This window comes from Micropterus salmoides, unplaced genomic scaffold, assembly GCF_014851395.1.
Source record: "Micropterus salmoides isolate LMB-PRFRI ecotype aquatic unplaced genomic scaffold, ASM1485139v1 Ms_hic_scaffold_19, whole genome shotgun sequence".
Lineage (NCBI taxonomy): Eukaryota > Metazoa > Chordata > Actinopteri > Centrarchiformes > Centrarchidae > Micropterus > Micropterus salmoides.
Window position 1 is genome coordinate 21,849,716 of NW_024041039.1, and position 24,968 is coordinate 21,874,683.

The following is a 24,968-nucleotide window of genomic DNA, read 5'->3' on the forward strand; positions in this document are numbered from 1 at the left end:
ATGTGCATGCATCCGCTATTTACCACACTGTATGAAAATATATGTGATTTACTGCCTGCTCCGCAGTCTGAAGGAGCACTTGTTTTCGTGTAATTGGGAGTTCATATGGGAAACAGTCCGATTAGCACAATTACACAGGATACAAGGTTATTTTCAGTTCAGCGGAGGCACTTTCTTTAGCAATCTAGTTATTAGTCTAATGAGTACAAACAAGCAGGTATGCATGCATACAGTATATACAGTATATATAATTGCAATGGTCCTTCTACTGTTACTTAACAACAGCTAAGATCCAACAAAGTACAAGGTGAATGTTCCTGTTCGCCTACAAATGTAATTTGTCCTACATGTACATCAAAATGTGTGAAAGAAACCTGCCAGAATATCCCTCTAATGCACCTATAGATGGCCTTTTGACTCTAAAATGACAAATGTCTTACTGTGGCGGGCAGGTCGCAGCATCTGTCTCGGCTGACCCAGCTCAAGCTGCAGACAATATCGAACATCTGGAGCTGGAACTGCACAACAGAAAAGGCAAAAAGGTCGAGGGGTGTTACAAATGGCTCCAATTCGTGCCGAAAATGCACACGGTTGAAAACAGATAACAATGAGTCCCTCAGAGAAATAGAACGATGCAGGCTTTCATCCTTCCAGCAGTCACTGGGAGCAGTTCAAATTTAATTGTGCATCGACGCACAAGAGGTTTTGGATATTGATTCATTGGAAAGTTGTGAGATTCTCTGTGTTTCCAAAAGAAAGCCTTTGCATTAAAAAAAAAACCCGCAAAGGCTTTCTTTTTTTACTTACGGTTGCAGACTGCCTCTTTCCGCCTCCAGACTTGACCATTTTGCCAAGCACTTCATAGCCGTCCAGTGTGATGTTGTTAGCCTCCTTGACGGGCTTCTCTGCCACCTCTTGGCAGTCCACGTTGAGCTTGACTTTCTCCGGAGAGATGGTGATGTGGAGCTGCAGGAGGGCGAGCATTGAGAGAGGACATTATAAACAAAACATTCCTATTTCACAGGTGCCAACTGTGCTGTAACACAATTACTTGGCAGAGAGAACTAAGAACACTGGAGCTGTTGAAAAGCTGGTTTTGGTGTTAATTTCTATTGGGAAGTGGCATGATTGCCCTTTTAAAGACAAGAGAAATTCTTTAAGAAAGTCTAACCATAAGGCTAGGAACAACCCCACTGAGCCTTCTCAAACCATGTTGTCTGAAGCTTATAAAGATGCTGATACTATATTCCACATAATTGCTACATTCAGGGAATTGTTTAGTCTTTGCAGAACCATGTTAATTATAGATTCTGATATTACTCCAGAGTGGTTACTGATTTGGCACAGGACTGCTGTTTGATGCCTCTACAGATGAATGAACCATAAAGAATGAAATATACAACAGTTGGCATTTCCATGCAGCTTTAAAGTGCTAGTCTGTGATTGGATAACACAGAATGACAAAGTGCCAGATTTTGACGTTTCCTGTTCAGAGAACCCTGCTCCACATCTTGAAACAATATCATGTGCGGTGTGCCATCAAAAGTCCTACACTTTCCATACTTTCCCCTCGCAGTTGCACATTTTCCCTTGCTCAACAGTCAGACAAGCTTTCTTTATGTTAGGAAAAGCAAGCTACCATTTCTTCCTACAAAGCCACACCAACCACAGACTAGGCCACAGTTCTTGGCAACCAATCACAAAATTACAGTTGACTTCCTTGGCAACAGAACAAACTATCTGGTGGACCACAACGAGCCAGGGGTGTCGTTTATCTCAGGATCCTGGCATAGATATATTATACCATGGTGCTCCTGAGGGCTTACCAAAACAGCTTTGGATGATATACTGGGATGGCAAATAATGAGCATGTATATATTACCTCACTCAATAAGTAAACACAATAAAAAACACTTTATTGGAAAATAAAGCCTCAGGAAAGCTTTCTACTGACCAGTTGATGGTATTTGCTGCTAAGTGAGTCGTACTGCAGGGAAGTGTTGACAGACGAACAATTCATTCTTTAATTGTTAACACAGAAGACTTCACTGTGCTTCACTATGTCAACACTCTACAGTCAGAGTACACATGGTAAGATTTCATGCTTACATCGTCTCTGCTCCAATTCGCTTGACATATTTCCATGGCTTCTATCAGATTAGATTTAGTGCTCTTGGCTCTGTGCTGACAGTTCCTTCGTTTTCATAATCCTGAACCTCATGACATTGATTTCATGTATGCACAGTTAAGCAGGTGTGAGACTTGGATGTAAAATGCATCCAATATTAAGTTAGCTTTCATGAGAGTAAAGGGAAACACATAGTCATTAAAGAATCTCCATTAGATTGGTGTCCTGTGTTTCTAGTGTGATTTTTAGGGTCAGTAAGTCTACCTGTCCAGGTTTACAGAAAGAAGATATCTTCATGTCCAAAAGAATGTGGAGAGTAACAATGAGTGCAGTCAGTGGACAATTTGGCAAAAGCCTCCCTCTCTGTTTAATTAGTGTATGTGTATATTGGCACAACCTTCCCAACAAAGTCTCTGAGAGGTAAGTTTGAAGGACCGAGTTCAAGAACAATGAGGTTTGTGTGTTTTTCAGTATGGAGGCAAACTACAGGCCGCTGTTCAGTGACTACAGCAACTTACATGCTCAAACCCCTACCAGTACAACCAGTGAACACATGACTAGTCACTATGACTTGTAGAAAATGTCTTCTTCACTTCAGTTAACAGGAAAGTTCCCTCTGTGGACTCCCACCCCTTCCAGTGTGTGGGGGGGATTCCCTAGTGTGCTAGTGAGTGGCTAGCATCTGCTTAAATCATCTATGAGAGCTTTCCCACATGTTCAACTAGCGGCAGACCATGACCTCACCAGCCTGGGTTACCCTTTATTAACTAGCCTGAGGAGGAAAGCCAAATCTGCAACCACTCTCTGACCCAGCACTGTGGCGGGAGAGCATGTAAAGTTAATCTAATGCTGTAGTACAAATGAGAAAATACTGGTTGGGTAGATGTTGATCTAGGATGCTTTTGACACAAATTCTGAGTGAAATGAACTACTAGAAAGCATCACACACATTTAGAATTGAGGCAAAATATTGTAAAAATCACCTGCCAGGAAGCGCCACGATTTACGGTGCTGGATTGCAGTATAATTCACTAGTACTGTATAAAGACATTGGGCCCGATTTACTAACATCCCAAAAAAAGAGTGCTAAATTGCGTGTGCATTCTAAAATATTGCATGTGCAATTTTAGTACCTGTTATGGGTGATTTACTAACAATTATTGCGTAGATGACAACAGGAGCAAACACAATGGAGGCGGCAGTATTGAAATGAGGGTTTTTTACGTGTTTTAATGGTTTCCGCCATGGAGAGTTGGGAGGGAAAGCAGCCACTGCGTAAAAACCTTGGTTTGTTTCATTCAGTGTGTCCCAAGTATGTGGAAATCATATGTACCTGCCCATCCTGCCTAAGATTGCACTAAGTACTTGGGACAGCAACTTTCTAAATTCTTCCATCTCACAGAGAAAAGAAGTCAGGTCGAAACGAAATTCGCTTTATTGGCATGATTGTTAATACAACAGTATTGCCAAAGCTAAAGGAAAATACAAAAAAAAAATACAATTCAATTCATATAGTTCATCGAATAAACAAAATAAAATAAAGTAAGTGTATTTTAATACGTTGGATATAGAATAATATTATCTAATATTGTTAACTTCTCTACGTTTTCTTTCATTACAGCTGTGTCTCCTTCTGACAACAATAACAGCAGCCATCTCTGCGCAACACTTGGCGGTTTGAACCTTCCTTTCAAACGTATTAAATACAGAAGCTGTTGCACTCACATGAAATTGCTTGTAAGCTTGTTAGATCGCATTGCGTGTAGTAAATAAATGTATTTGCATGTTACCCTCCCATTACTTTGCACAATAACAATGAAACGCCCCAAATTGCATATTCATTAAGACAAAAGTACTAAAATGAACAACAGGTGCTATCTTGCACCTTAGAAAAACGTCATTCTGCGTGCACACCATTAGTAGTAATCAGCTTAAGTGTTAATTTGCTGGTGATATCAAGTTTGCACACGTTTTTACTCACGCAAACCTTTGGTAAATCAGGCCCATTATTTACTGGAATGTTGGTAATAGAGCTAAAACAATTAGTAGATTAATACATACCACTAAATTTCATTTTGGACTGTTAGTCAGAGAAATTTTAAGATGTCACCATGGGCTTTGGAAACATGTGATGGGCATTTTTTTACTACTTGTAAAGAGTTAATTGAGGAAATAATAATAATTTGTTTTGTTTACCTTCACAGTTGGACTGCCATTTGTGACAACCCTCATGGTCACTTTCAGCACACACACACACTGAGGTCACTCTGTAATAGCCACGGACAAAGTGTTGGGAAACCACTGACAACATGTAAACACACACCACCGCAGCAGTCGGCAGTGGCACTTACTCAGCAGACCAGCAAATAAGCAGCTAGGCAGACCGCTGCAGACTCGCCAGCTCATGGAACAACAACTATCGCACCACAAACTAGCCACCCAATGTACAGTCAGACTACAGTCTCCACTATGGCCACAGACTTAGAGAACACACTTACACACACACACACACACACTGATCAGGCTGCTGTCCAACTGGACCAGCAGTGATGTCATTTACATCCTGACCCAACATTTTCCAGGGTCCTATTCATTCATGAAATTACCCTTCAATTAGTTGTGTAGATGCTAAATGGTCAAACTGAAAAGCCATTTACAGAGCGCTCTGATCTGGGGGCCAATATTTCACTCTCATCGGTTACTCTGTACTTTGTAATTTTGATGTTGGTTAAACTCTGGCACATTAAACTCAAATGCAATTGGACGTGACTTTTAGTACATTAGAACCAGTCATTTTCCCTCCAGTGAGAAATCTCAATTCTTAAGTCAGTCCAGGTTGGTATAAAAATATACTCATTGTTTTAGTCACTACACCCTACTGTGGTGGAACATAACAGAGGATGTTTTATATTCGCTGCTGCTTTGAGTTGGACTTAAAGGCATTTGATGTCTCTTTTTGCCTCTTGCTGTGGCCCCAAGGGACTCCATATTTTACAAATGCTGTTTATCACAGTTGCAAGCCTTGCTGTGGGCCTAATGTAGTGGTTAAACCACTGAAAAGAAACTAAGAGTTTGCAAAACACTAACACCACTGTGGCTGGTTGAGAGGTTGTGACAGATTCTTAGAAGAGTAGTGGATAATAATGAATCTTCAGTGAGAGCACGCTCCTAAGAGACAATGACGATGTCATTATCTTGAATTTCTAATATTTACTGTAACAGAAAACTACAGCGTGGAGTTAAAAAGACACGTAAAGGGAAGTCTAACGAAGGATGCTGGAGTTGAATTGACGAAATGTCAGGATATCTTGGCCTCAGTTGAATCAATTTTGGAAATTCTTTTTTTCTGTCTCCCATCTTTCTGTAAGTGCAATAATAAATTGCTGAAGAACTCTTTTTAAGAAATACCACAAAATCTGCTTATTTGGTGAAAAACATGCAAATCTACTCCTGAAATGCCTTGTGTCATTTTTTAACTGAACTCAAAGCAAACCCAAATAAAAATTGATCCAGACCCTGGCTGGTGCTGCAGTTAGGAGCAAAGTGGTTTGGAATTCACTTAACAACTACCAGGATAGTCTCCAGTCTTGATGTGGTCAGACCTCCATTAACTGTAATAGTTTGCACATTATGCTGGGTCACTGAGGTACCAAATTTCCCGCCAGCCTCTCTCTAAAGGATTTATAGCCTCTACAACCCATTTATCAGATTAACTGCCCACGCTCTAAAAAAACACACTTAATGGCAAATCATAAAAAAAGGCCAAAAGACCACTTTGACAGCAGACTGACACTCTAAGGTGAACAGCAGGAAAGGTAACATGATACAGCTACGTGGCTCTGGCTGTTTGTCAGATCAGAATTCAGTCAACGTAAATGAACCATGAAAGTCACACAGAGACATAAGAAAGGATATAAAAACAATATGTGGAAGGAAGTGAAAAGAACGAAAACAATTTTCTGTATGTAAACGGATCTGAAAAGGATAATCAGCCCACAGGTGACCACAAAAGATACTCCATCTGTCCTATTAAAGCCAAACTTTAATAATATCACTGTGTGGTAAGCACACGACTCTTCTCTTTAAAAAACATGCATGTTGTTTACCTTGTGGAAGCTCCCATGGAAAACGCGCTTCACTTGCTCCTCATTAAACGTGGCTCTCTGGATCTCTCCTCGGGTGTCCTTGTTGTAGAACGCGATTGTTTTGCTGGAAGCTGAAAAGAGAAGAGCCTGTGATGAATCCCTGACAGTGTGTTACAATGTGGTGGCACGCAAAGCACAGACAGGACTATAGAAAACACATGGTTGTAGAGAGAAGAGAGGGATAAAGACTAAGAGGGATTAGGCCAATGCCCGTAATTATTTGCATGCATAAACCACGTGTGTAAGCTCACATTTGTAAAAGATATTTATTTCAAAAAGAAGGCTTTCTATGAGAGACTTAATAAGTCAAGCCAAATCCAAAACAACAATCTAATTCAGATTAGTGGGTTAAATTCTGTCATATTTATTTCAAAATGCTTCCATTGCCTTATTTGTCATATAGGACAAAGATCATTAAACTGTGGCTTTCTGTAAATTACGTACGAGAGAGAAAGAAATCAGCTTAAGTTGTTAATAAAGAGCATGCAGCTGTGTATATGTTGGGTCAGCTACAGCAGCTTCCCCCTCCAGCTGAGGGCCAAAACAGGATGGGAGGCTTACGGTTGACGGTGATCCCGACCTCGGGGTTGTTGTTTTTGTCTGCAATCTGCCAGATATCAAAAGGTTCAGAGGGTGTGTCGGGCAGCAGGCGGAAGAGCAGGATGATGGTGTAGGATGGGGGAAGACCCTCCGGGTGGATCTCCCTTTCAGTGTTAAAAACATACATCGTGATGAGTCACAAGCCAGATCTGTGCCCTCATTACACAAGCAGGCAGAATATCACATGGCAGAAAATGTACCAAGACCATTAAAACTTGCTACACTGATATAGCATGCAGTCTCTCACATAGGCTGCACAACCTGTAAATGATTGCCAGTTCTTCCTCTGGCTTTGCAGAAATTGCACACATATTGAAAGCATGTTCTGTCCCCTCTCCTTTGCTGTATTTGGAAGAATTTCCATTTGAGCACAATCAGCCAATAGCTGCACCCACGCACACAGAATATGCATCATTATAAACATATTATAGTATACTGAAGAGCTTTGGATACTCCAGCAGGTCTACAATGGCCTAACAGCCCTTAAATGAAGCCCAATAAAGAGACAAAGCCCTTGACCCAGTGGTGATTTGTTTGCTCCCAGGATGACGTAGGTGGGAGGAAGGCCTGGTCCAGGAACTTTTTAATTCCACAAAGTTTTTTTGTTCCTGCTAGCACCTCATATTCCACAAGCTGCAACAACAATAGGGCTGTGGGCCTTTTGCCAAAGGGCAGTGGGGAAACCCCTGTGACTACAGAGGCTATTGAACCTCATAATGAATAATGACTGTGGGCTGGGCAGGATTATAGTGCACAGGAGATAAGGCCAATGGGCTGGGAAGATGCACATAGTGAGACTCACACTCTCTCTGTTTGACACACACACATACTATTTAGTCTAGGCTCTTACTTGGTGGGTTGGTTAAGGAAGGAATCCTTGTGCAGCCTGTAGGCAATGTAGCTGTTGAAGGAGCCCGGCTCCATGGACACACCATTCAAGCCAGCGAATGTCCGGTCTGTGATGTTGAAAGCTTCCAGCATCCTGAAGCCTGGAAGGGATATAAAAAAAAGGAGCCATGTTGAGAGCATCAAAACAGAAATATCAAAACCTTATTATAGCATAGGATAATAGTATTTTAGTAATGCCAACAAGCTCTGCAGGGATTAGTTATTGTGTTTGGTGTAAGGTGATGCTGTATGCTTACCAGGTGTTGTGAACCCACTGATGTAGATCAGAGGGCAAGCTGAAACAGGACAAAAAAGTTGAAGAGGGTTGGAAAAACAGTCTAAGGCTTAAAGAAAGTCATTCATGTCTGTTTACACATTTCCTGGCAGTAGATCAGTACAGCAATGGGTGAGCTTCCTGTTACCTCAGCAGGTACACTAATCAACCACAACAGAAGTTAAAGACTATGTCCAAAGATTTCATTTCCTCTAGGAATTCAGAAATACCAAACTATAATGGTGTTTTAATGATCTTTAATTAATAATATATTAATATATCTGCCTTACTGGAAGTGGCTGTTTCACAGATGAAGGTGATCAGGTTGTCCTGGATCTTGGCAAAGGCGTCGTAGTCGTCTACCACAAACACATGTCTCTCACTGGGTTTGCTGCCGATAATTCTCAACTCTGACATGTCCACATCGGCCACTCCAACCACAAATACACTGTAGCCTGTGGGGGGCAAAACACACAGAAACACAAATAAAAAAAGAAAGACCATTGTTAAGCTTCCAATAACCACGGGCAGTTTCATCGCTGTAGGAATTATTAACATTTATTAAATCTGCCACAAACTTTGGCTCTGGTGAAGGAAATCGAAAGTTTGGGAGCAAAAGGGAGTTTGGATAATTGGAAACAGCTCTGCTACATACAGAATGTACCGTACATTTAACACAGACCAAAACACACATGACAATGATTAATAATTCCATACATACCAGAATGCTGCAGTTTTTCTGCACTCTTCTTCACATCATCCTGCGAGCGTCCATCTGTGACCACAACCAGCACCTTCGGGACGTTTCTCCTCATTCCACTGTCTGAAGTGAAAACCTTCTCATAGACATGCTTCAGTGAAACGCCTGGATGAAGGAGAACGATGAGGACAAAGGAGAGAGGACAGTGAACATCAAATCAGATTAGCGTATCTTCTTTAGAACTTGGAATTAGTTTGCTAGGTGCCAGTGTCATAGCTAAGTGGGGAACCTGTCTTTGTGTTGCCTCCTCTGTAGCGCACAGTCTGCAAAGCTGATAACACTATGCCCTTGTCATGGTAGGTGTTCAGCTTGAACTCGGTCTTGGCGTCATCACTGTACTGCACAAATGAAACCTGTTCAAAGAGAACACATAATATGATATACAATAAAACCCATTTACAAATAGCAAAGACATCTTTTATAACATTGCATATGATTGTCTGAAGAAAATAAAAAACAGCACCAAGATTTATGCTGACCTGCATGCCACGAGGGCTGATGATATCAAATGCTCCGGTCATGCTCGTGACAAACTGGATCACCTTGTTGAAGCTCTCATCTCCAATACTCCAGGAACCGTCAATGAGGAAGACCAGGTCTGCCTTGGCACCTTTGCACACTGTGGTGCAGGTACGATGACGTTAATGTAAAGCCTGATCTCAGCAAAGCCATAGGAATGATTATTTTAGCAAATGTCAAAGCTCTCCTCACCATCTAACGCAGGGGGTACTGTTGCTGGAGGAGGTGGGGTGGGTGGCTCGGTTGGCACCTCTGTCGGTTTGACCACTGCAACAGAAACACATGCTCAAAATTGAAAGTGACATTCTACACTGTGGCTGATGAGGACATATTCGTGTAACACCAAATAAACTGAAGGTTCCTGTAGTTTCTACAGTATGAGAGACCACTATCCTCTCATACATTAGCCTTAAACTGGCATTGAGGATCTTACATGTCTTCTCCTTCACGCTGACTCCAGGTCCCTCCAGGTTAGGGGTTTGGGCGTACACTGTGGCATTGTAAAGAGTGTCAGGGGTCAAGCCATCAAAGCAGTTACTGCTCTCTGAGCCTCTGACAGTGATCTCCTGAGCTCCACTCTTGGAGGCTGGAGGAGAGCAAAGAAAGAAGAGAATGCAGATTAGACAGATTCAGATCGCAGTAAGTCTGATTCAACAAGGCCTTAAAAGTGGGGAACTAAGTAGAGCGCTTACTGTCAAAAGGATTGATTTTGAGTCTGTAGGAGGTGGCTGCTCTGTGAGGGGCCCATCGGACGCAGAAAGAGTCATAGCCGACATTGTAGGTGGTGAGGTCTGTCACATTCAGGTACACTGCAGGGAAGAATTATTCATACATATTATTATAGTAATATGTCTATGAAGATTCTCAGTCATCCAGGTCATAGTTATCCAACGAAGGTTAAAATCAAGGGCAACTGGACTTGGTTGAAGATACTGGAAGACGTTTCGTCCCTCATCCAAAGGACTTCTTCAGTTCTGACTGACTGGCAGGGAAACTCAGCTATTTAACCTCAGTGGGGTCGTTATCCCGGGTCATCGATACCGCTGGTTCGTTAGTGTTCCTTGTTGCTGTGACGACAGTCGTTACAGTCGTTAAGACTACCTGTGGCCAAGACTGAACGACCATCGTTGGTATCTTCACCTGAGGCCAATAGGTTACGTTTGTTGAGTTTCCTGGGAAGTGATGAAAGGACAGCATTGTAAGTGGGGGATAAGTGGTGGCGTAGACCCCCTCCTCTGTTCAATGACGGCTTCTCAACCCTGGTGTAGATGGCTTCCTTGACACCTCTTTCAAACCATCCATCTTCTCTGTCTAAAATGTGCACCTGGTGGTCCTCAAACGAGTGTCCTCTGTCCTTCAGATGTAAGTAGACTGCAGAGTCTTGACCTGAGGAGTTGGCCCTCCTGTGTTGAGCCATGCGTTTGTGTAGTGGTTGTTTAGTCTCCCCAATATACAGGTCTGTGCATTCAGTGAGGAAACTCAACAAACGTAACCTCTTGGCCTCAGGTGAAGATACCAACGATGGTCGTTCAGTCTTGGCCACAGGTAGTCTTAACGACTGTAACGACTGTCGTCACAGCAACAAGGAACACTAACGAACCAGCGGTATCGATGACCCGGGCCAACGACCCCACTGAGATTAAATAGCTGAGTTTCCCTGGCAGTCAGTCAGAACTGAAGAAGTCCTTTGGATGAGGGACGAAACGTCTTCCAGTATCTTCAACCAAGTCCAGTTGCCTTCTTCTTTTACAACAATGACTTGGCAGTAGAAACTAGAATCATCCATTTCATTTTGTGCAGATTATTTAAATAAATAAATAAACTAAAAAAAATAAACCTGTCAACCAATAAACAATGGAATCATCAACTTACATGTGGTGCCTTGTCCAATCAGAGGGGCACTGAGGCCTGTGTTGTACTGTGCCAGCACCTTCAAGTCATAAGTGGTTCCAGGTTTCAGGTTATGCAGTTGGTAGGAGGTCACGTCTCCAACAAGCGTCTCCAAGGACTCATCAGAGCCTGAAGGGAGACATAAACATAAAAAAAACTAAATTTCTGTTTTGTATTAAAAAGAAACTCCCTCTAATTTTGTAAATGTTGCTTGATGAAGTATACTTTCACAATGCATATTTTCTCAGTAACTAACACTCTTCTATCCCAAAAACAGCACGTCCATACCCTCAGGCTGGTAGATAAGCTTGTATCCATTAACCCTGGAGGGGGCGGGGTCCCAGGACACCCTGAAGCGTGTGTACCACTCATCAGAAACACGAAGGTTCCTGGGGCCGAGCATTCCCACTGTGGAAAACAAGACAGGACAGCACAGTCAACACATGCTTTGGTTCATTGCAATGAGTTGGAATTCCAGTGTATTCAGTACTAGTGAACTGTCAGCAGGGTAATTACTCTATTATAGCTTATTATAGCTTTTGAATTATGAGTGAAATATCTCAACGCGTGATCAAGGGGATGATAAATTCAACCACATCTGAGAAATTAGGATGAAAAAAATTAAGCCGCCTCGTGGCATTACGATACGTAATAGGGTTTCTTTTGTTTGAAGACAAAATTAGGCAAAACACTAGCCAGCACTGCAAGCATGAGATCTCCCTCACTGGAGTGCAGCCAGTTCATAATTGTCTGGCAAAGGCTCTTGATGCTTTTGGCCTTCATGAAAAGTCAAGAATTTTACTTATCCCCCTTTTTTTGCAGTGACTCAGGATTCTAATCAATGGATCAGTCTATTCAGATTTTCTGCTGTGGATTCCTCCTGCATGTGTGTGTGCAGCACTACATGATATCCTTAATACGTGTCTGTCAGTATGCTTAGATTCATTGTCCTTAAATCATCTCTGCATCAGTTGAAAAGGAACGCAGAGGTTACATAGATGAAAAAGTTTATACCTGTGCGTCCATCTCCTTCCAGCTCTCCTCCTGGTCCATCAGCATAGACCGCAGTCACTTTAATATTATAAGGAGTGTCTGGATCCAGATTCTGCAGGATCACACTGTTTCTGTTTCCTGGTACTGTAGTCTACAGGACATGAGACAAATTACATAAAGAAAAGGATTAATAAAAGAACAAATCATATTAGAGATACATTTGTATTAATATCTCAGATCAATGAGAGTTGGTAGATTACTCAGGACTATTGTTAAAAACTGGATAATAAGAGTGAAGGAAGGCAATTTATTAGTTGAATTATGTGGAATTATAAACGTGCTTACATATTCCTCAATAGGGTCTCCTGTAGTCTGGGCATAGGTGATGCGGTATTGCATAACAGGACCATCGGCATGTTCCCAGCTCACAGAGAGAGTACTGGTGGTGGGGTCATATACGCGCATGTTCCTTGGGCCACTACGGGGCACTGAGCGAGAAAACATGAAGAAAAATGTGTTTGTCTGTGCTTTACATTCCAAACATCTCTATGTCTCAGAGGTGCCCAGGTACCTACATGTCTTTCCGTTGTCAGTGATAGTGGGTCCTTCGCCGTCGCTGTACAGGGCAACCACTCCAACATTGTAATCAGTGTCTGGGAGCAGCTGCTGCAGCAAGGCTGTGGTGGTGGTCCCTGGTACCACAACCTGCATAAACACACAGAAAATGTCAAGACTCGACACTTTCGAAGAGCTTTTGTGACTTAAGTCCTAAACTGATCAGTAAAATAATATGATGCAAATATGTTAATTTTCTAAAAAACATAAGCAATTGTGTAGGGGTTTACAGACTTGATGCAGATCCCCCGCACATACACAAAGACATTTCCCCTCTCCTCTGGTAGCTGCTTGTGTTTTTACCCAATAGCCCCTCACTGTCAGCACTACATGAAAGGACAAGCCAAGAAATCCTTTCATGTGTGACAGCTGGCACCGCTGTTTAACCCAGTCTGACAGTGACAACAGCTGATTACATAGGGGCCACCTCCTCCTCACTTTCTAATGATTAATTACTTGGACAGGATAAAGTCAGTGTTCCTTGAGGGCTCTGGCCTGGTGATAACCTCTGTGAGTGAGTGAGGAAGGGGGAGGGATGAACACTTATGTAGATGCTTTCCATGGACGTGGAGAAACTGTGTGGTGAAGGGGGTTGTGTGTGAGAGAGAACACCATATGAGTGTTAGACCAGCAAACGGGTTGGTGAATCTGTTTATTATCAGGTTGTGCCTTTGTCTACTTTAGTTTGATTTTAATATTTTAGTTGCATGGTTGGCAGTCTGCTCCCATATCTCCTGGTCAAAACTGTACTGAGGTGCTGTAAGCGTGAGTAAAAATAATATCACTGGTAACACCAGTTAAGCTGGTAATTGATGCTTCAAAGCTGGAGGTAAATTTGATGCTGTTGGCAGTAAAAGGCAACATTGCCGCTGACGCACATTATTGGCCCTAGCCACGGAAAAGGCCTGAGCCTGCCATGAACGTGCAAACAAATAGGGTGTGGGAACAGAGTGTGCCTCTCTATCAATAATCTGGAATATGCCTCACTCTTCAAAGACCATGTTCAGAATTCTTAATGGTGCAGTCTCTGGGCAGATACTGGAGAGAACTAATGTTACGATGGCAAGTAACACTTCAAAAACATGCTTGTGGATTCTTTAAGCAACCAAGAAGTCCTTTACACGAGAAAGATGTGGGCAAACTGGTGCCAGATGCCACATATCGTGTTGAGAACGGGAGTAGCAATTAAAGAATTTTTTGCTTTAATGAACACAGTCACAGTGAAAATCTTCAGTAGTTTGTAAAAAAAAACAAAAAACAACTGCAGTAACTGCACATATGCCTGCATACTGACACGCTCAGATGGATTATTTGGTGAACAGACTGTTCATGCTTGGCTAACATGTCCACCTGGGTTATAGGAGCTGGTGCACCCATATAAATGTTTTTTTTTTTGTATGCATGTATGTGCCATACTGCCGTTCTTCCCACACATTGGATGGAAACTCACCGACTCAGAGGGTCTGGCACCAGTCAGAGGAGCATAGACCACCCGGTACTGCTGGACTGGGCCTGTGGCAGCTTCCCAGCGAACGTTCAGAGTGTTCGTAGTAGGGTTGAATACCTGGATGTTCCTCACAGGGCTACGCTCCACTGCAGAGCCGGGAATGTTTGGTGGTAAAGCGGTTAGATGTGAAGATAGAGATAAGGAAGGGAAAGGTTAAGGGGAGGGTCAGGGTAAGGTAAAACGAAAACGGGGTATAGTAAGAAGAGTGATGAGAGGAAGGTTGGACAAAAAAGAAGAGAGAAAAAATTAACAGAGATGAGTAAATTACAGGCTCACCCCATCAATTACACAAGAACATCACCCATAATATCGCTACACAAATGCAGGTAATATATTCCTATTCGTATTTGTGTTGCAGTGCTGTTAAGTTTGACCTTTCCTGGGGGTTATTTACAAGACAGCAGTCCAATGACTACATGAGAACATTTCAATAAAATGGGAACAATACTGCGCAGCAACCAGCAGAGACAGGTTTAAGACATTATTTTACAATACTGCTATCAACAGGACACTTCTTGTCAGTGCCCTAAAGGTTAATGAAAAGGATATACAAGGCATATGTGCAGCCCAGTGTGAAGCTTGCCTTCTGAAAAAACCAAAGCAGATGTTTAGAGGCTTTATGCTGCTCCCCATTATAACCCTATAACTGCAGGGGAAAAACACAGTGGGAAAAACACAGTGGGAAAAACACAGCGAGCGAGCTTCCGTACATTAAAGTTTCACAGACCAAAGCCTGATGCCTAAAAGCTGCTTTGAATTTCAAGGCACACTTAACAGTCAGTGACTAGTAAAGTTAGCTCAAAAAGTGAGAGCAGATCCTTCCTTATATTGCATAAAAGGGGAGAATGAATTGAGGTGCTGCATTTTATTCTACAGAGGCTGCAAAGTTACAAGGTTAGCCGTAAAATGTTTTGCAGCAATATGATCTGATATACTGTACATACTGTTGTACATAAGTTGTGAGTTTGGTTAACATGTCTAGGAAAACACCACAGAACATGAAGGGTCATTGCTACAGAGGGGAAAATAGGGGTAACAGTAGCAGGAATGGAGCATGACCTTAGCCAAGTGAGATGAGAGCCATAAAACATATAATGCTCTCCATTCATTTCTAACCCTCTTCTGTTTTTTTTTCTTCCCAGAGGAGAGCCAATTACTCAATATACCCCTCCCCCATTCCCTAGCCCCACCATTATCCTGACCACTACCCTTCATTCCAACCTATAAATGGACAACATTACGGTAAAGAGAGAGGAGACACCATTATAATGCTGCCAACCCAGAGGAATTCCTTCCTACGCAATCACCCCACAAAATGCTGACTCATTCCCAGCAGAGATTGGTGGTTTAAAATTGTGGGAGAAACTGGAAAATCTGTGTTCCTCGACAAAGTTCAAAATTAGCTGACTGAGCTTAATATTGTCATTTTATGTTATGCTTTATGTCACATTTTTATGTGTAAGGTGTAACTTAAGTGTGCATTAATTCACCTCTTGAGAAACAAATGGCATTTGATCGGTTTGGCTTAGCTTACGGGTTTTAAACGGATTTGGATGATATTATGAAAAACAAATCAGTTGTAACTGGTTGACTAATTGAAGGTTCCTTACATCCAGTAACAGCAAGCCAGCAACTCAGGCCAGTAATTTTAATCTGGACAGACATGAATGGATTCCTGATTTAGGAAAGAAATCCCACAGTCATCACGCAGTATGTGATTCTCAGAGGTCCTCTTCTCAGTCTGCAAGGGCAATTCTAAACCCTGAAAGATGTCTTCTGAGGGTGTCACTATTGCTGCTAAATGCCCCTGCATGGATCCCCATTGTCACTTGTGAACTAAACCAATGATTAAATGCATGCTGTGCTTACATGTTTTGCCATTCTCAGACATGCGTTGTCCCTCTCCATTGGAGTAGACAGGAAGCACAGTTACAGTGTAGACAGTATCAGACTGCAGGTTCTTCAGCACAGTGTTGTAGGTGCTGCCTGATACCTGGCTCTGGATAGAAGTACAACATGACATAAATCAGGTTGTGCTGTGGAGCTTAATTGTAATACAATCAAATTTAATCCAACTTCATTTTTAAAGCACATTTAAAAAGTAATGCTAATAAACTTTATTGGCCACCTACAATTTATATACAGTACAATGCATGTCGAATTTTTTTCTCTGCATTTAACCTATCCTAATTCGGAGCAGTGGTCGGCCATTGTGCAGCGCCCGGGCAGTAGGTAGGGGTTCAGGGCCTTGCTTAGGGCCACCTTCAGCAGTGGTCAGTGCTGGACTTGAACCAGTGTCCCTCCAGTTCCTAAGCCAAATCCCCATGTTTTGAGCTAACATTTCCCTCAACATAGTTTAATGCTCTAGAGATATTTTCCAGCTTACCATCTCTTCCACTCCTCCAGCTGCAGGGACATAGAAGATCCTATACTGACGCACGTTGCCCTCAGCAGCCTCCCACTGGACATTCAGGGTGCTGGTAGAGGGGTCAGTGACCCTCAGGTTCCTAACACCACCCAAAGGCTCTGGGGTAAGATAAAGGTATGATACAGTTCAAACTGCACATGTGCCATAATAGTAGCATTTTTACTGAACGGAGTCTATAAACCCTGAAGAGAATTTCCATTTGTGCAATACATAGACATACAATGCCACATCAATACCATAAAAACTGTTTACAAAGATTTTAGGTGTCACTTGTCATTTGGGAGCACCCACAGTGGATGACAACTTACTGGTCGTTCCAAGGCCATTCAGCTCACGGCTGACTCCTTTTGCATAGACCGCCACCACAGTGATGGAGTATTCAGTGTCAGGGGTCAGCTTGGGAAGCAGGACAGTAGTTTTCTTCCCTCCAATTTGGGTCTGGTCAGGGAAGAACAAATGTTAGCGTCAGTGTCTTATGTTATTATGACTCTTCAGTCACTGATGCTGATGCTGTCAAATGTTTGTGAACCCTAGGTGATCATATTGAATGTAGATATGATGAATTAGCTACTCAAACAATAGTTTACACATTTGTTAATAGTAAAAGTCAACTAGACTTCTATAAGAAAGCATTTGCATTTTCTATAAAAAAACACCTGTCTTGCTAAGCCTTTAACAAACTTTAGAAAATCTAGTATACACTGAGGGAAAATATATTTTATCTGTTTCTAGAATGGGATAAAGCGTTTAACGACTCTCCATGGCTGCCTTAAATTGATGTCAATAACCTGATGGAAAGAATTCTACCTGAAAACTACTAGACTGTCAACATTTCAGGGAAAGAATGTTTTGAGACACTGGCCAAGGTAAATCTGTATGCTGATGGCTGAAACAGTCGGATGTCTTGTCATAACAGTCATGACTGGTGATGAATTTACTGTATTACCTTTGGCTGAAGCTATAAGAAGAGGGCGTGCAGTCATTTGGGAGAGTTACGCCCACTTAAATCCTCTATGATTTTCTTCTATCATTCAACAAGTCTGTCTCTCAATCAACTGGCTGAATCTTTTATCAACAAAAAAAGACGAACCTTTCTTGTACACAAGTGCAAAATGTGTGTCAGAAATTTCCAGATGAAATAATGCAAAACTCCCCTGGCTAGCTTGTTGAACTCAAGATTACTTGGCTGATGCTAGCTTTTTGGCTTCCAATTTTCCATCAGCCTTCCAGTGTGATATCAACCAGGCAATCAGTGCAACAAAATTTCATCAAGCACTAAAAAGCAAAACATTCCATCTTGTGTTAAAAGGGAAACTAATGGTCAACAAATGACCTATGTAACACCAGCTGAGCTGAAGCTGAAAACATCTGACAGGGTAAATTATAAGCACAGAAGATACTCTCCAGTATGACAAATGTTGGACGCCATCTGGCCCTTATTAAAATAGGTGAAAAACAGTGAAGTAATAGCCAGGTTTGTGAGCGCAGCAGCTTTTACTGTATAATATATGACACCCATGGTATACTACTCTCTCATTACACAAGCATACACTGACCCGACGGGGCAAGTGCATTTAATTTTCTATGTACGCACTCACACACGCAACTTGCAGATGGCCAAATAGCACACCTTGCACGTGAACCCATCAAAGTGCAGATAAATATTAAATCTCTGAAGTATCTGTTCATTGCCCACAGAGCTATTAAATTATCAGACTTCAAAATGTCGTGAACGTTTTACGACATCTAAATTTTATCTCTCTTAAGCAACTTTTCACAACCCATAAATACCAAGTAGTGAGGATGAAATATTTTCACTAAAGTTGGTTGGAACATTTAACATTAATTTAAGGAGTTGTTTTGCAGCTTATCAGTGTGGCTATCATTCTTGTGTATGAGCATGTGCATAAGCACCATTTAGCATGCTCCAGTCTCGCTTTTAAGTCTCGCTTGTGGAAGCAATGAGAAATGTCTGACAGCAAATTGAAACCAAATATTCAACTGTAATCCAAAAAGACTTTTGCACATTCAGCCAGGCAGCCAAAAATGCATGACCAGCGGGAGACAGTCTGCGGTGAAAGGAAATATTGAGAAAAACTAGGAAGGCTTTTGTCCACATTAATGCAGCCATATCCAAACAACAGATTAAGAGATTTGACTTAAAAGAAACTAAAATAATGCAATACCGGTGGCAGAGTTTTAGCTGTACACATATATTTCTTGGAGGGAAATCTGCTCTGGAGGAAAAAACAAATCCATTGATTGAGTTAAAGCGCAAGGAGCCATGAACAGCAGTCTGGCTAAGTAATGTTAGACTGAAGTCCAGTGAAGAAGGCAAGGAGACAAAGACTAAGGAGTAAGTAGCTAATATTGTAATGCCTAGTACAGCTGCTAATAACAAATGGAAACTAGATGCGCAAACACATCATTACCCCATTAGCCTTGTTGAAGTTTTAACTGGTTATACTTAACTATTGCAGCAAAATCATGAACCTTTTAGTCATCGGTGTATAAAAAATTTAATTTATATTTCTTTATACTTAACCGGCTCCGTAGGTTTTTACGGTCTGTCTCTGTTGTATTGGCCATGTGGACTTTAACAAAGTGACAAAGTCTTCTATGTGACTTACAGTCTGGCTCCTGCCTCCAGATGTGGGGACGTAAGTGATCTTATAGTTCTGGACGCGACCTGGAGCTGGATCCCACCTGGCGTTCAGACTGGTGGTGGTTTCGTTGAACACAACCAAGTTGGTCGGAGGTCCATTAGGTGCTGGAAAACGCACGCACACACATCACATGGTTACAACCATGTCAATATATCTGTTATATGTAGTAAGAGCATTTGTTTTTACGTGGATTTACATAGAAATATCTTTTAAAGACACAGTCCTTGATATTATGGTCAGCTCATGTTAGTCTTGACTAATTTGTCATTCAAATTATGAGTTAATTTACTTCTAGATAATGCGCTTTCTTTACTTTACAGTGAAAATTCTACCACTGATTTGTATCAAGGATTGCAGCTTTAAAGAAGAAAAGACAATCCTCCTCTGGGATTTTGTCTTTTCTCAAGAAGGGGTGGATTCTCTTCAACAGCAATGGATGAATGGAAAGATGATAATGGATGGACTGATAAATGCATGGATGAATGCGATGAATGGATGAGTAGATGATGGATGATGGAATGGGCTTCAAAAACAAGGATTCAAATCCTCATTTTGAAGGGCATGCATAGTTGAAATCCATCTTCAGCCATTTAATTTGACATTTGACTAAGAACATATTGAGGAACAGCCATGGGTTAAGGACCTTGCTTGATGATGAAATGATGGTTGTCCAATGAACAAAAGTGCTGATGATGACTGGTTGAAATAATAAAACATGCTTTCATCACTTGAAAGAAAAAAGCATCCTCTTGCGTTACCACAAACATACTTACTTGCGCTACCACCTTGCTTGGACACTATAGAGGCAAAAATAGAAAGGTATAATGGGCATACCCTTTGCTGAACATTTCACTCAGCATATTTCCAAAAGGTAAAATCAAAAGGTTAATCATTAGTCTAGCTGTTTGTCAAGATCCAACAGAGATTCTGTCAAGCAAGGCAAAACAGTGTTATCTAAAGTTCACACAGAGCTGCTGGGGTGTGCGTCTTACATGTCCTCTCAGTGCCCAGAAGATCCTCGCTCTCTGATTCATCTGGATAGATTGCAGTGACAGACACATCATAGGGCGTGTCTGGCTCCAAATTCTCCAGAACGTGGGTAGTTTCATCGCTGTTCAGAATAGCCTTATGAGAAAAACACAAACACCGTATGTGGGAAGGTGTGGGGTGGTGCAAAGGTCTGTTTTTTAGATGTTCTCGCTGATTCTACTGGAGGTCTTTCTCAAAGCATCGCCAAAGAGCTTCCAGTGGGACTGATGAATTATTAGAAATGTAAACATATTGGACAGCTGTTTTTTTCTTACATATTGGAAGTTGTTAGCTCCCTGCTTAGTCCAGCCAATGCGGTACAGAGCCACGTCAGGGGCTCCATGCTCCCAGGTGGCTCTAAAGCTGGTCTGGGTAACTTCTGAGAATCGCAGGTTCTTCGGGGCAGGAACAACATCTACAGAGCAGAGGGAGGGAAGTTTGATCTCTGTCCCAGTGAAAAGAATGCAAACAGGGCCAGTGCCACAATCCACAGTATATATATACATATATATTTATACATATAATAATGATCATTTTCAGTCTTACCAGTGATGGCCTCTCCCAACATCGGCTGACCAGGTCCCTCATCATAGATCGGAGTAACAGCCAGGCCATACTCAGTCTGCGAGGTCAGGCTGTCCAGTATTCTGGTGGTCACACTTCCTTCCACTTCAAGCTGTAAAACAATCAAACACGCTTTTACACAAAATCAATAATGCAAATAATGCAAATAATGGAGCTTTGTGAATAATGTTTAAAAGCAAAATAAACTTCAGATGTTTTTCTCTTCAGCCAAATTTTGCCAAGTCTTGTGAAACTTTAATTCTGTTCACAGCACGAGTTTCCAGGAACACTGGCAACAGCTAGAATGTGGACCTATTAAGACTCGTAGGAAACTTGACCAGAAGGTATAAAACTGCTTGTTTCCAGAGAAATGGGAACAAACAAAGACACACAACAAACAACAAAAAGGGACAAAATTTTACCAAACACCTGAGACAGGAAACACCACACTGGTTATACTGCTCTTGATTCCATTAAGTTTTATTAGCTCAATCTCCAGAAATTGAACTTAAGGGATTCATTCTGAACGGCAATTAACTTGAACAGCTGCAAGCTGCTGTTTGTCTGATCTTTTGCATTTCAATTTGAGTTGTAAGTTTAAACGGTCACTATATTTGCCCAACTGGACCATAAGATCTTGTAAAAGGCTTCACCTGGAGGGAGCATGTCCTGCAGTCCCTGTTGTGGGTGGCCTACTGTCACTTATTGGGCTCTATCACATAATCTATACAGACAAACCTGACATTTTGCTACTTTCTGGGCAGTAAGCTATTTAACCCCACGCACTACATTTTTGTCAATCACATCCTCAACCCATTGGTCACTTTCACATGTGTGTTTCCATAAGAGAAGCTTTGGCGATCACCTCCATCTGATTTATGTCTTAGGAAGTAGCAAAAAGCAGACCACAGAGTTTGCTGTTGTAGCCCAAAAACTCCCAAAAGGAGACATACACTCATAAAATATTCATCCAATCCCCAGCACCAGAACCACCCTTTAACCCCCGCAAAACCATGTTCTGATAGTTTCATAATCTTTTCATTGGACTCCAAAAACATTCCCTAATGTCCAACCAACCAGCTGCAGTCTTCATTAGGTGGTCTTAGCCAATATATGAAGGACAGTCAAAAATATTTATATAAATTCATCACCATCAAACCTAATGGCTCAAACAGACAACAGGCAATGAAAGTTTTTAAGAAAAACATGGGTGTATAGGTCTGGTAAAAACAGGCCTCCTAATATCTAGTTTACATGTATTTTATGGTTTCAGTGAGGAAAGAGGTGCTAAACTGGATTGGAACCAAACTCACTTCTTTAGCATCTCCATCCTCAGGCTTGTAGGTGATGAGGTATTTGCGAACAAGCCCAGGGGCAGCATCCCAAATAAGCCTCATGCTGGAGTGGGTGATGTCATGAACCCTCAGTTCACCCGCAGGTGGCAGAGGTACTGAACAAGGGGCAAAAGGTTAGTGTTAGTTTCAGGACAGGATTACCGTTATAGGCAATGTCCACAGTGGGCCCCATAGATCTACCCTCAGATATCGACAACAAATAATAAGCTATATCGGCTTCATGATATATGTGCTTAATATTGCTTAAAGTAATCAACATTTGATTAATCAACTACATACGTGTGACTCCCTGCTTGGTCAGCGGTTCACTAGCTAACTCTCCATACAGGGTGAAGAGGGACAGTGTGTAGGCCGTGTTAGGGAGTAACTTCACCAGCTGGACATCAGTTTTATCCCCTCTTACTCTGACCTGCAAGGGGACCAGACCAAAGAAACAACATAAGGTCAGAGGGGAAGCAGATGACAGTGACGTAGATAGGGACATTTGGATAAGAATAGTGGGAGAAACATTCTGGTTGCGGCACATCTGCCGATTCCGGTTTAGACCCACTGGGTCTGACACCTCATGAACAAATGATGATATTCCCTTGGCAGAGTGAGCTCATGGTTCACCCACCCCTTAGTGGCTAACAATGTTCCTCTGTATTTTCCCTTTTGCCTTGTCTGCTGAATGGCGAGGCAAACACTGGTGGCTTTGTAAAATGTTATTTCAGTGTGTGACGTCTGTATTTTGTCAAGAACTGCTAACAGCAAGTTGAAGTGCTTGGTCACTTCTAGTGTTTAGCAATGTGTTTGCGCGTGTTTGACGCATGTGAATGCATGTGAGCATGTGCGATCGCACATGCTTGCAACCATAAACTCATGTACATAGTTCATTTTTTCCTTGTCATATGCACAGCTGATTGGCTGCATACCCTTTCAGTCTATGTTCTCAGCATTCTGAGAATGTCTCTTACCTCCTGCTCGACGGTGGGCTGAGTGGCATTGATGGCACTGTAGAGCAGCATGTAACCAGCAGCACCCTCAACCTCCTCCCATCTCACCCGCATGGTGGTCGTCTGTTCATCATAAATGTCCATCATCCTCACGGCACCCAGATGGACTAGATTACAACAGACAATGGTGTTAAAGGCGTGTGACTATATATTAAAACAGACAGAACTTACATAAGTGGGATACATAGACATACACGTTTCTTTGATTGCAGAGAGAGTTTCTCAGGCCTTTTTGTCTGCCATTCACACTGCGCAAACTCAACAATCAGTGCTGCTTCATATGTGCTTTTATAGATACTATATAACACTATTAAATCTCTGCTAATCTTGAGAGCACAAATAAAACAGCAATGAACAACATCTTAAAAGAAACAAAGAAAGAAGTGAAACTTGTGCTTCAACCCTAGTGTAATCATGTAAATTGTCTTTGAATTTGCCTCTAATTAAGATTTACTGGACCAAGTTATTACCTTTGAATATTTGATTAATGAAGAGCAGTCACTGAGTGCATTCAATTTGTCTTATGCAACCAAGTCAGAGAAATCCAGTGATGGCTGACTCAAAGGGAAGCTGTTGTTCATAACAGTAAAGGTTAAAGGAGCATGCATGCTCATGAGCCTGCTGACAACCCCATCTATCTGGGTTTCCTAAAGTGGGAAAGTTAGAGTGTGCTTCTTTAAGCAAGGTCATCATAATATGGTCACATCTATGAAATTAAACAAGAGCAGTCAGACAGTTTTTCTTAAGATAGTGTAGTTTAGCTAGTTTGCATTCCCACTGGCAACTTATGTATTTTTTAATATGCAAATCTCTTTAAATCAGTTGATCCGGGCCTACATGTAAGCCAAAAAGCCACAAGGGGAAAAGACATACGTGTTGTCTCAGTTCCTTCGAGAGGCTCGCTTCTCTCCTCTCCCACCACTGAGTAGACATTGACCTGGTACTCTGTCAGAGGGTTGAGCCCCTGGAGAACCACCGTGGTCTCAGTACCATCCACAAACACCTAATACAGAAGGGATGGTTAGAAGATGGCTAAAGGAGTAACCTGTAAGAGTCTGTAGATACTTTCTATTATAAATGCATAAATACATTTTGCATTCCTAAACTTAAAAGACATTGTTTGTGGGGGGGAGTTATCCATTTCGAAGAATAACAATCAAAAGCTCAAAAGTTTAGTGGATTGACTTGAGTATTTTGTAAAGCTTTCCGATCAAAACCAGAAAATGGTTTTATTGGACTTAGACTCGGCATGTGCTTCAATTTCAGATCCATAAACAAAAATAAAACCTCATCCTCTATGTTCGCTATTAAACAAAACCATGGGAGCTGGACAAAAACAAACATCCTCTCACATGCAATTAGGATCAGACATCAAAAATGCATCTATTCCACATATTGTGGTCCTGCCTGCCAATAGACCTATCACTCATGAAGCATTCTTATTCTCTAAACTGAATCTGTGTGTTTTTGTTTCTTTGCCCTGCTCCAGATCATAATGTAATTAGACGCTCAAACAGCAAGGGGCCAACACAAACAGGAGGCTGGAAATAGATGTTTGAGTTTCCCATTAGTTTCAGAAACAGTGGGTTCAGGACACATTAAAGTTTAGTGG

The 24,968-nt window shown here is 41.7% G+C and overlaps 1 protein-coding gene across 1 annotated transcript in view; it reads right to left on the reverse strand.

The window, feature by feature from the left end:
• LOC119910210 (collagen alpha-1(XII) chain-like) overlaps positions 1 to 24,968 on the reverse strand; it is a 56,616-nt gene that overhangs the window by 9,555 nt on the left and 22,093 nt on the right. The window contains 31 exon segments of the mRNA XM_038728681.1: positions 441 to 518; positions 808 to 966; positions 6,235 to 6,344; positions 6,835 to 6,977; positions 7,724 to 7,862; positions 8,019 to 8,057; positions 8,326 to 8,490; positions 8,757 to 8,900; positions 9,025 to 9,148; positions 9,275 to 9,414; positions 9,507 to 9,581; positions 9,748 to 9,900; positions 10,007 to 10,123; positions 11,187 to 11,333; positions 11,493 to 11,612; positions 12,219 to 12,348; positions 12,543 to 12,685; positions 12,773 to 12,902; positions 14,263 to 14,405; positions 16,189 to 16,318; positions 16,706 to 16,845; positions 17,056 to 17,185; positions 19,378 to 19,517; positions 20,187 to 20,210; positions 20,406 to 20,538; positions 20,718 to 20,857; positions 20,989 to 21,118; positions 22,320 to 22,456; positions 22,641 to 22,770; positions 23,318 to 23,463; positions 24,230 to 24,359. Of these exon segments, the coding sequence (XP_038584609.1) occupies positions 441 to 518; positions 808 to 966; positions 6,235 to 6,344; positions 6,835 to 6,977; positions 7,724 to 7,862; positions 8,019 to 8,057; positions 8,326 to 8,490; positions 8,757 to 8,900; positions 9,025 to 9,148; positions 9,275 to 9,414; positions 9,507 to 9,581; positions 9,748 to 9,900; positions 10,007 to 10,123; positions 11,187 to 11,333; positions 11,493 to 11,612; positions 12,219 to 12,348; positions 12,543 to 12,685; positions 12,773 to 12,902; positions 14,263 to 14,405; positions 16,189 to 16,318; positions 16,706 to 16,845; positions 17,056 to 17,185; positions 19,378 to 19,517; positions 20,187 to 20,210; positions 20,406 to 20,538; positions 20,718 to 20,857; positions 20,989 to 21,118; positions 22,320 to 22,456; positions 22,641 to 22,770; positions 23,318 to 23,463; positions 24,230 to 24,359 (3,909 nt within the window).